The 12,342-nt window shown below is 37.8% G+C and overlaps 1 protein-coding gene across 5 annotated transcripts in view; it reads left to right on the top strand.

The window, feature by feature from the left end:
- The window catches only part of cstf1 (cleavage stimulation factor, 3' pre-RNA, subunit 1), a 37,930-nt gene extending 28,700 nt beyond the window's left edge, over positions 1–9,230 (top strand). For all 5 annotated transcript variants that reach the window (XM_048608143.1, XM_048608145.1, XM_048608144.1 and 2 more), the window contains exon 6: positions 7,322–9,230. In XM_048608143.1, coding sequence (XP_048464100.1) covers positions 7,322–7,581 — 260 coding nt within the window. In that variant the 3' untranslated portion in view covers positions 7,582–9,230. The remainder of the gene's footprint in view (positions 1–7,321) is intronic.
- The last annotated feature ends 3,112 nt before the right edge of the window (positions 9,231–12,342 follow it).

The raw sequence follows: 12,342 nt of genomic DNA, 5'->3' as shown, positions 1-12,342 counted from the left end.
GCCAGGAGAAGCCTGGGAACTATAGACCAGCGAGTCTGGCGTTGTTGGAGGGGATTCAGAGACAGGATTTGGAGAGGCAAGGATTGATTAAGAATAGTCAGCATGGCTTTGTGTGTGGGAACTCGTGTCTTGCAAACCTTATTGTGCTTTTTGATGATGTGACCAAGAAGATAGTTGAGGGCAGAGTGGTAGACATTATCTACATGGACTTTAGTAAAACCTTTGACAAGGTTTTGCATGGTAGACTGGCTAACAAAGTTAGATGACATGGGGTTTTGGGAGAGCTTGCCAATTGGATGCAAAAATGGCTTGATGGTAGGAGACAGAGAGTGGTGGTAGAGCGTTGTTTTTGGACTGGAGGCCTATGACCAGCAGAGTTCTGCAGAGATTAATGCTGGGTCTATTGTTGTTTTTCTTTTATATAAACGATTTGGATGAGAATATAAGAAGCACGGTTAGTAAGTTTGCAGATGACACCAAAATTGTTGGTATAGTAGACAGTGACGAAGATTATCTAAGGGTATAATGGGATCTTGATCAATTGGGCCAATGGACTGGCCAATGGACCGACCAATGGCAGATGGAGTTTGATTTAGATGTTGCAGGTGTTGCAGTTTGGTAAGATGAACAAAGGAGGACTAGCACAATTAATGATAGGACTCTGGGGAGTGTTGTAGAACAGAGTCCTAGATGTTCAGGTACGTAGTTCATTGAAAATTTTGACACCAGCAGACAGAAGTGGCAAAGAAGGCATTTGGCACCCTTGCCTTCATTACCTTTGAGTATAGGAGTTGGGACGTCATGTTGTGGTTGTACAGAACATTAGTGAGGACACTGTACAGTTCTGGTTGCCTTATTAAAGAAAGGATATTATTAAATTGGAGAGGATACAGAAAAGATTTACAAGGAAGTTACTGGGACTGGAGGATTTGAGTTTACAAGGAGAGGCTGGATAAGCTGGGACTTGTTTCACTAAAGGGTAGGAGGTTAAGGGATGACCTTAATTAATTAAAAATTAATTATAGATTTATAGATAAGATGAATAGCAAAAGTCTTTTCCGTAGGGTTGGGGAGTTCAAAATTAGAGGACATAATTTTAAGGTGCGAAGAGAAAGATTTAAAAGGAATCTGAAGGGCAACTTTTTCACGTAGAGGATGGTTTGTATACGGAATAAACTGCCAAAGGAAGTGGTAAATGCAGGTCCTGTTATAACATTAAAAAGGCATTTGGACAGGTATATGAATAGGAAATGTTTAGAGGGATATGGGCCAAACCCAGACAACTGGGAGTAGATTAATATGGAAAACTTGGTTGGCATGGATAAGTTGGACCGAAGGGACTGTTTCCATTCTGTATGACTCTATAATCTATAATTTGTGTGCTGAAAGAAGCTGTTTCATTGAAGCCTGGTGTTAGTTTTCTCAAATTCTTGAATGTGAGCACCTGATGCTTTTATGGTTTTTTGTAAATTACTGTGGTTTTGAACTTTAGAATCTGTACTGTGACACTACATGTCACATTTATTTTCTTTTTGGACACCATAAGATAAAGTGATGTGAATTTTATTCAATTCCGTTACACTAAACAAAAGGGAAGAACAAATAATAGATTCCATCCTTTTGTGTTCATTTTCAAAATTTGAATGGGCTGCCATTGTTTTTGCAGTGGTATTGTTGGTTGCTTTCTGCAGTGGTATTTGAGCAATACATCACTAATATTATGTATCTTAAATAGTCACGTGCTTATTGATTATGGTAATAGATGTCTAGTTTGCAGTCATTTTTCAAATGAGGAAAATTAAAAATACAGCCACTGGGGCATCCGCAGCCAATCATTTAAGGTAATCTAGTTCATGAAATCCAAATGCAATTCTGTTTATCCTTGTTTCTTTTTAGTTGCTATTTTGTAGTGTATGAATTCTGTAGATGTTGAGATTTGGAAAAGACTACCCTTGGTGTTTTTGCCTTATTTGTTGATAAACTGAGATCATGCAGTATTAGAGAATCATTTAGAACATTTTTAAAATGAACAACACTGTCAATTTTGTTTTGAGCTTATCTCATTTCATAGCAGAGTCATGTTATTTCCTAATCATTTCTTGATCGTCACTCTAACTTGAATTGATTACACCATAACAATTCATCATTTGGTTAGAACATCACCAAAGGGCCCAGCCTGCAACACTTTATATGAAAACTGTGGTTTGCAAACCAAATCTAGGATGCAATAAAGCTACCCGCACTAACTGCAAACAAAAAAGTCCATGTAGATAATGTCTACCCCACTGTCCTCAACTATCTTCATGGTCGCATCCTCAAAAAACACCACAAGTTTGTAAGACACGAATTTCCAGACACAAAAAATGACAAAAATGTGACAAGAAAAATATTGTTAGCAAGCTAACTGATGGCTTATTGTATGAGTGCAATTTCCAATATGGTTCTGAGCCATAAAGATCAGGAAGGTTTTGGCATCTCTGATCTCAGCCAGGAAGCGAATCAATTGTGTTTGAAATGGTCTCTTCACCAGAAGCAGAAATGCCGAGCACTTTTTCTACTGTTGATTACTGGAGAGACTCCACTGCTGGAAATTCTTTACGTGTTATTGTCACGGGATTTAGCTCAGCTGTGCTGTTTGATACATTTGAAAAGTTACAAATAATTCGAAAGTATTAGAGGTACGCCAGTCACTTGGGAATCTTATGCTAACATAATATTTGCCTTTGAATGAGGAAGATTGAAAATTTTTGGCAGTGACAAGTGAGCATAAATGTTTTTGTCAGTCTGTACTGACTGACTTTGGTGATTAGCAATATTGCACAGATCCAAGTAAAGCAGTAAAGATGTTTTTGTTTTGGCACCTGCTGATGGGGAAGCTGCACAGGTAGCTCTGGTAAATGTTTCAGTTTTTTCACACTGTAAACTGGTTGGTGCTTGGAGTTTGAGGAAGCCCACTTATACACTACAGCAACTCACATCAACATGTGGCCAATGTCTTTCGAAGGACTGTTCAAGAATCTACCATTCTATAGGATTATAATGAAAAGTGGCAGCCTGAAGGTTGAATATGCAAAGGTATAGAATTTATAAAAATGATCAGAAAAGTTGGAAAGAAAACAGAAAATGAGGAAGGAAATTGTGACAAATAGGGAAGAGAAAAGGGGAAGGAAATGAGTTTTTTAATAAAAATACAATTTAACGAAAAGGGAAATTCATTCAGCGGTATTAAACGTAAAGATATAACAGCAAATGAATGAGCCATAGGCGATCCCCTTCCACCTCTGGGGAATTTCATGTTGTGCTTGTGGTAGTAAATATGGGAATGGCAATGTCTAGATGTATTTAATTGTCACTAAAACAGCTTGCATTTGTGTAATGTCTTTTAATATAGTTAAGAAGACCCAATGTTTTTCACAAGTATATTCTGGAAATTGACATTCAACTTGAGGAGATATGATGATGTGTGTTCATATATTGTTAAAGATATGGTTTTTAAGGATAATAAAAAATGGTGAGGGAAATCCTAAGACAAAGAGGTTCCTGCAGGAGCAGCTGAGTGCATTGCCAGCAGTGATGGAGTAAAGGGCTGGAGGGATACATGGGTCTTGGAGTGAAAGGAATTCGGCAGGATTATAACTTGAGATTTACCAAAATGGAGCAGAACAGGATGATGAAGGAAATTAAACATAAAGGAGAATTTTTAAATTTTGACTTCAGGGAATTAAGCCAATGAAGGTCAGAGAGAACAGAAATCATTGGTGGATGGTGTTATTTGCTATAGAACAAGATATGGACATTATGGTTTCGGGCAAGCTGGAATGCAGGAAGGTTGTAGTTGTGATACAAGACATATATGCCCTTTGGAGATGTCCGGATCCTCAAGGCCATGTACAGAAATTGCATAACAAGCAAATTTCATGTATTCTCTGTCATCGGATCACAGGTTCAAGAGTCACTCTAGAGACATAATCCGGGTATTGCTTTTCAGATGAGATTTTAAACCAGCATAATGTGTGCCCTCACAGGTGGGTGTAGAAAATAGTGTGGCATTATGAAAACAAGAGCAAGAATTTCTTCTCGTGTCCTGTCTAATATTTATCCCTTAAACATGATAAATACAAACTAGTCATGCATTCCACTATAGTTTTTAAAATTTTGCATATAAATTGATTTCTGCATTTCACTTCAATGAAGTAATGACTACACAAAATGAATTGATTAAATAGTTCTCGAGGAGAATTTTTAGTCAAAAAGACACTAAACAAGTGCAAGTCCTTCCTTTAATTAAGCCTGACTGAATATTATCACATGGGAAACAAGGAAATTTGCCAACGTTTTAAAAAAATGCATGCTGAAATTTCATCATTATTTTTCTTGAAATCAGAAAGCATTTTCTTATTTACACAGTATAAAGAGGAATGTGTCCAAATAGTCAATTTAAATTTTCATTATGTGGAATACTGGAATTTAAAAGTTTTTTCCCTAGGAAATACTGTCCTATTTTATCTACTTTTCCATCAACAGTGAAAATTGGTAGCTTTGAACTTTTCACAATTCCACACTTAAAATGTCATTGAGCTTTCAGATATTGAGGAACTCTTGGAATGTGGATAGATTGCAAATCTTTGAAATTACAAAGGAAATTTACAAATTGAGAGCTCTACAAAAGAAAGAAGTCCAAATGGTGTGTATCATTGTCACTAAAATGAAGTCATGCTTTTGCACTTTGTGTTCTGCTCACATTTACACAAGACGTGCATTTTCTATGCAATTTTGAGTTTCTTTAAATTAGACAAGTCAGAAAATCTAGGTTCAGTCTGGGTTTCGATACTCTGTACAGCTGCCCATCTGTGAGGCAAGGAAAAGTTTCCTTTTGCACCATACACCTGCTAGTTTCTAGTGGTCATACCAATGTTGTACAGCAATTGAGCTTTGCTTCTTCTTTCTCCTGTCATCACAGGAACTTTGGAATGGAGCATTAAGAAAATCTAATATGAAGTTTGGTTCAGATAATAACCGTTCTTACTCGTTGTCAACCAAGAAACAAAATGCTTTGCAAATTCACATTCACCTGCTGTCTTGTCTTTATATCATAGAATCCCTACAGTGTGGAAACAGGCCCTTCGGCCCAACAAGTCCACACCGAACCTCGGAGCATTCCACCCAGACCCATCCCCCTATAACCCACCTAATCTACACCTCCCTGAACACTATGGGCAATTTAGCATGGCCAATCCGCCTAACCTGCACATCTTTGGACTGTGGGAGGAAACCAGAGCACCCGGAGGAAACCGACGCAGACACAGGGAGAATGTGCAAACTCCACACAGACAGTCGCCCGAGGCTGGAATTGAACCCGGGTCCCTGGCGCTGTGAGGCAGCAGTGCTAACCACTGTGGCACTGTGCTGCCCTATTCGTCCTCTGCTTCCCCATTCCTGAAATCGTTTGCTGGGCTATGTTTATAGACACCAGTCACATCCTAGTGCTTTACCTAATTGACTATTCTTTGTCTAAAAGCACTGAGTTTAAGGCGTGAGACTTCACGCCAAAGCTGATACTGTTCTCAGCAAATGTCAGTTGATATTCACTTTGAGCAGGGATCGCTGGATCAGAAGTTAGGATCACTAGGTGATGTCATCATCCCCAGACCTGGGCACTGAAATTAATTGAATCTCCTTACTGGCGGAAGTTCCCTACTAATTTAACTCCAAGACTTAAAAGCTGTAATCAACTAACTTGGTGCAAACTAGAATATGGTGTGTTCTATGTGGTGAATTGCACACTGGAGACGTATACTGAGTCAATCTTGCATTGTGAGGCAGTAAACTAGAAACATTGAATTAGAATTGTTCACTATCAAGTTAAAATTGTTTTCAAATTCTTTTCTACTGTGTTACACAGCCAACCCAGTCATCCTGTTTTCAATGGTGGTGTTAAAAGTTGAGGTTTTTCAGAAATCACCAAAAGATCAAAAAGTTTATTTTTGTCGCCAGTTTTCCCCTATTCACTTCCAAATTACCAAGTTACAGTTTCATAGAAACTGAAGTTCCTCAGTGTCAGCTTTTATTTTGGTCCGCCATGCAACTTACCGTGGAGTTTGGGGAATGTTTGCAAATTTTAATTTCATTTACCGCTCAAAGTTGCTGATTTTGGTGGTTTGACTAAGGATTTACCTGTCAGAGGTGCAAAACTCCTAAAGGCAGTCTTCTCAATGCCTCCAGCCTTGTGAAATTTAAACTAGCCAATACAGTGAATAAGAAATTTGCATCTTGGGGATCAAATAAAACTGAATTTTCTGGGCTTCAAGCACTGGATTAGCAGGCTTCTTGAGGTTGCATGTGGCTCTGCAACTACCTGTGAGACAACCCCTGCATTCTTCATGTGCAAATCTAGACAAGGACTATTGAAAAGTCCATTGAATTTTTCAAAAGAAGTGGAGAAATTACAGTTGAAGTGGCCTTGTCTTCACCTAGTGTTCTCAGCAGCAATTCCTGCAATGCAGTTGAGAATGGGCTGGTTTTCCCTTCAATGATCTTATTTGTAACAATTACATTTATCCCATTAAATTAAGTTTCACAGACCAAGAATTCACCTTGGAACTTCCTCAGTTCCCCTGCTCCACATTGTGTCATTAGAAAAGCCAAAAGTAGAAGCTGTTTTGTGGATATAGGACGGAGAGGAAGGAAGACATTACATACTTATTCATCAATTATTCACCGAAATAGTCAAATAGTTTACTTTTTATCCCTGAATATATGATTGGGTTTTATTTTAGGCTAAAACAATACTTGAAGGATTAAGATACATTCAGACAGGCGGCTGGGGTTAGTTTCACAGGGATAGCATTAGATAGATTGCAATAAGCTGTTAATATCTAAATGTCCAGAGCGTTCCTGGTCGATTACATTATAATTGCCTTTGCCCAGGACTGGCAATCAATACTGAGGAGGGGAACCAAGTCATTTAATTTGGACCTTTGGTTTAGGATAATGGTCAGTTGTGGTGACAAGTTCACACAGACTCAGGATTGAACTTGGAATCCTCTGTCCTGAATAGTCAGTCCTATACATTTACTGCATTCCTTATTCTTTATAATGAATATATTGAGTTGCTTTCAACCAAATTGCCTTTATCTTAAATTGCTAGTTCCGTGCAATATGGTGAGGGAAGTTTAAATTTTGTTGTAATTCACAAATAAGGATGGTGGATAACTAACTGACAATGTAGTATATTACTTACAACTAAAGGAAAAAAGATGAAATAAAAGATTAACAAGTATTGACAAGTCTTCGAATTTGTGTTTTCTTTCCTCCCATTTAGGAGCGGGATTGAGTGGCAGACAGACACATCGCACCCAGGCTGTCTTTAACCATACTGAAGATTATGTGCTTCTCCCTGATGAAAGAACAATAAGTCTTTGCTGCTGGGACTCGCGTACGGCTGAACGCAAGAACCTCCTGTCTCTTGGACACAACAATATTGTTCGTTGTATTGTGCACTCTCCTACCAATCCTGGTTTCATGACCTGCAGTGATGACTATAGGGCCAGGTTCTGGTATAGAAGATCCAGCACTGATTGATTCGTGCACCTAAAGTATGAGAAGGTGGGGGCAAGAATCCTGGTACAGAGAAGAAGATGGGAAGCATTGTAGAAAATGAAGTTCTTCCATCTAGCTCTGTACGCTCCCTTTTTGTCATTTCCCAAACTTTTGGCCTGAGGGGGTAACTGAATTAATTCTGAAGTATTGGTTTGCCATCTGCTAAAGCAGTACTTGGTTTGTATGAAGGTTCCCAGCTTGTTGACCTTCACTTATTTGTAATTGTTTGTAATCCATCTGCTTTTGTTCATCTATATTCCTGGACTATGAAGATATAAATATTTTGTCATATGGGAAACTTCAGCATTGTTTTGTGTGTTTTCAAACGTTGTCCCACAATTGCAATTCAAAAAAATTATCCTTGCTTTCTACAGTCATGGATGCACTTAAAGCCATTTTAGTCTCCTAAGTCAAACATATGTCTCCATCATTTAGAAGGGGCTTTAAAATAGGGGCTGGTATTGCTAAAGATCATCAATTATAACTTCCAGTCCTTTCATTTCATATTTTTGACTAAAGCTGAACTTTTGTATTTCTGATGACCGATATCATTGCGATAACCTTTGTAATTGACTTACTGTCAATGGATTCTTATTCCAAAAGGGTCAAACAATCAACTCCAGCATCTACCCTGTCTACATAAGCCATAAGATGAATGTTGATAGACTATTCATTCAGGGGCATCTTAGCAGAAATAAAATTCTGTTCTCATCCTGTATCTGTTTTCTGCTGTTGTGTTGTAGCATGAAACCTCTGGAACGACTGGCATGTTACATAGCTATAACTTGGATAAATGCTTCTCTGCAGGTCCTAATTGCTGCGAGCCTAATGCACAAAAGTGCCTCCAGTTCAGTGCAGCGTTTATTTCAGTTCAAGTATCTGGTAAGTTGACCAGCGTGACATTTGGAGAAATGTCACAGGGGTACAGAATATGAGGTCCTTTTTATTTTCTGATATGAGTCAAGTTTGTTCAATTGTGATAGGAGCATTGTGCTTAACATAAGAAAGAAGATACTTGGGTAGGGTTCTCCATCCTGATTCTGTCTGGTGACCATTACTGGAAAGTTACAAATGGTGAGGATAAGGTAGTACCACATTTGATACATGTCCCTTCTAATGTGGTGAAATACAGTTGTAACATTCATTGTGAGATCTTGCTTAATTTAATGACAAGGTTTACGAGACCAAAGAGTCTGTATGGAACTTTACATCATAGTGTTGAATTTGCCTGAGCTGAAGAGCAAATTAGTGAAGGAAAATAGTATTTGTTCTGTATTACATTACACCTTTTAATTACTTAAACAATAAATAGTTTAAAGGTGAATGTTGACTCTACACTTGCTGTCAGTTAATGACCAGTGTTACTTGTTCAGTCAGTATTTATGTGCAATATCTACACTCCCATTTAGTTATCTATTATTTTGAGATGTTTTAAATCAGTTAATCTTGTAGTCTAGAATAGGTATTGCTTTCATTTTAACTAAGTCTTACATTATTGGTGATCTACAATATCATTGAATCCTGTCCATTTTTCTTTTTTTTGGGTAACGCATTAGTCATATAAAGAAATTACTAATAGTTATGTTGTTGCTAGTTTACTGGTAGTAAATAAAAATTGGAACTGCTATGCACTTTTGACGTTCTTGTTTGTTTCCTTCTCTGCTTTCAACCAGCTTCTGAGCTGTGATTCTACAGTTACATGTAGCCCTTTTCTGCATGTCACCATTTCTAGTGATTGCATCCAGACACTCTGACAGAGTAGCCAAACAATGGAACACACTTTCAGCAAGGGTTTCTGAATTCGGGTACTCCACCTAATTTTCAGTCTTATCTAGGAATGTTAAGGAAGATTGTAACATCCTTACTGTGTCTTATTGGCGCACTTGTTGATGTTGCCATTTCTATCTCGGGGTTTAGGCACATAATCTAGTCTGATATTTAACCTAGTGCTGCTTTGTTAGTGCAATTTAGAGACATAAATTAAACTGAGACATTAACTACTTGTTCCATTCTATTAGAAGATCTCCAATAGCAGCGTCCAAAAGAAGCATAGATTATATGGTCAATACTTCTCTCTCAGCCAACATGCCTAAAATGAATTGTAACAATTGGGGATTTTGACCAATTGTTCTGGGGAGTAATTTTATTTTAAATTATAATTGATTTTAGATTTTATGTCAGATCTAGGATTCTAAGGACTAACTTCCAAAGGCTCAACATCTTTTTCTTTAAAGGAGTGAAAGACATTACTTCTGTCAGACCAAGCATATGTAGGAATTTCAGTGATGCCTAGAGGAAATAAGGTGACCATTGAAACTTTTATACATCTTAACTTTAAGATGAGGAAAAGGAGAAGATTTGGCCCTCATGCCATTGGTGATGTTCACACATATATTTGTGTTATAAGTGCATTGAATAATTGTGCCCCACTATTCCATGAACTGCCATTAAATGGCCAAAATCCCATGAGACCAGCAAGATGACCAATTTGCCTGCCTGCTATTCTGGATAAAAGCAGTTCACACCAGGTTTCATCATTAACAGAAAATAACTTGTGTACTGTAATACCACTAAATTTAATGAATGGCAGGGAGAAAAAAGGACTACTAATCTACTATTATGTGATTTAAACTATATCCCTTAAAAACTTCAAATACACTTATACTGATTCATGATTAAGACATACAGTTTGACACATATGGATGAAGATATATAGATGGGGAAACAAAATTCTAAGGATCGAAAGCCAGGTTATAGGGGTGGGGTAAACCATCTCTTAAGTTCCTTTTGATTTCAGAAATGATGGTATACTGTTGTCTGTAAAGCGATGATTGATTGATTTTCACTTCAGTGATTGATCCAGTAGACCTAAGCTTTTTCTTGTTAAAATTATTTATGTAACTTTTTTTTTTGTCTTGGCTGAGAGAGATGTTTTAGTTTGCTGGCTTCAGAAATCTCTGGCTGCTCTGCACTGGCAGGTATAAGGAAATTTCAGGACAAAGCATGGTGGCTGTGTTTTTGCTGCTTATGTTGAGTGCTAAAATGTCAGAAAATAAATACATAGTGTGACAGGCTTTCTTATTTCAGGGACAAGCAATTTTATGAAATAACTTAAAATTTGCCATAACCATTACTCGTGTATATATGATAAATTATCCTTTGGTTTGCATCTATCATGGCTTGGTTATTAACACTCACTTCTGAGTGAGAAAGTGGTGGATTCACGAAAAATTGACACTTCAGTGTATTAGTGAGGGAGTGCTCCACCGTTGGAGGTGCTTCCTTTCAGATGAGATGTTAAACTGAAGCCTTCTCCGGTCAAATGTAAAAGGCCATATTTTGAAGAGCATGCGAGTTCTTTGCAGTGTTCTGGGCAATATATATCTCTCAACTGACGTGACAAAACAGATCATCTCAACATTATCATGTTGCTGTTTAGGGAGCTTACTGTGTACCCTGGCTTTCGTGTTTTCTATACTACGAAAGTGACTGCACATCGAAAATACCTCCCTGGTTCTAAAGTGCATCAAGACCACCTGTAAGTGTGACATGTGCCATTTAAACACAAGTCCTTTTTTCGAATTCATTTTATATTACCACAGCTTTTACTTCTGGAAGGTAGGAGAAATCTATGTGACAGCATGTAAGATTGCATTATCCACTTAATAAGGCTGTGGTTCCCAGACTAATGGTCAACAGAAACATTGAATCAGGTTGCAAGACCCCCTCCTCTGAGACAATGCTAATGCAGTGTGTGCCCTGCTAGTCTCTCTGAGCCATGGTCTTTTGCTCTCGGCACTTCTTTGTTGCTGGGGATATGGAAAGCTTGGTTGGAAGCTTAGAGGCCAGTAACTTGCACTTTAAATTGTAAGTCTGTTCAGAACTTATACTTGCCTAGTGCACTGCCAATGTACTTGGTGGATGTGCCTTAGCAGCATGTCTGAGCCCAACCCTGTTGTCCTGGTACTGTGTAATATCAGCCACTTTGACTCTCCGTGTTTCTGCTTCGTCCTGTTCAAGCTCCGTGAGCTGGAGTAGCTCAGATAAACTGGTGAGAACAAAATATAACATTTACAAAGTACATTAAAAACAGATTTTCATTTTCATTTAATGAATTCAATACACTCCAGTCCCTCTGCTCCTGCATCCCCTTTAGAGTTGTACCCTTTATATTGTCTCTCCATGATCTCACTACCAAGACCAATTACTTCACATTCTTCCATGTTGAACTTCACCTGCCTCCTGTCTGCCCATTATACCAACTTGTCAATGTTCTTTTGAAGTTCAAAATCATCAAGTTTCGTATCATTCTCAAATTTATAAATTCTGCTTTGTATGCTAATGGACCTAGGTCGTCAATACATATCAGGGAAAGCAAGGGTCCCAATACAGACCATGGGAGCTACACTACAAACCTTGGTCAGCAAAGATACATTCATGGTTATAGGATCCACTTTGCAGAGACTGATCAACATTATACTTAATAGCAAAACCTAATGTGACTCTGATTTATTTTTAAATGTTGGTCATTCAGTAATTTGATGTTTTGAGTTCTTTGGTAAGTTGTTTCAAAGGCAATTCATTTATTGCAAAGCCCTTTGAAATCCTAAGAATGTGAAATGGTCCCAGTATATGCAAGATGCTTTTGTTTTTTGTGACTCTTTAAAAAAAAAAAAATCTCTTATTTGACAGACCTTGAGTTTTTCTGCATAAAATCTACTTCATTTCGTAATGACTTCTTAA

Source organism: Rhincodon typus, chromosome 19, assembly GCF_021869965.1.
Source record: "Rhincodon typus isolate 14 chromosome 19, sRhiTyp1.1, whole genome shotgun sequence".
NCBI classification, from domain to species: domain Eukaryota; kingdom Metazoa; phylum Chordata; class Chondrichthyes; order Orectolobiformes; family Rhincodontidae; genus Rhincodon; species Rhincodon typus.
The sequence above is the reverse complement of the archived record's forward strand: the minus strand, read 5'-3'. Positions and strand labels throughout refer to the sequence as shown.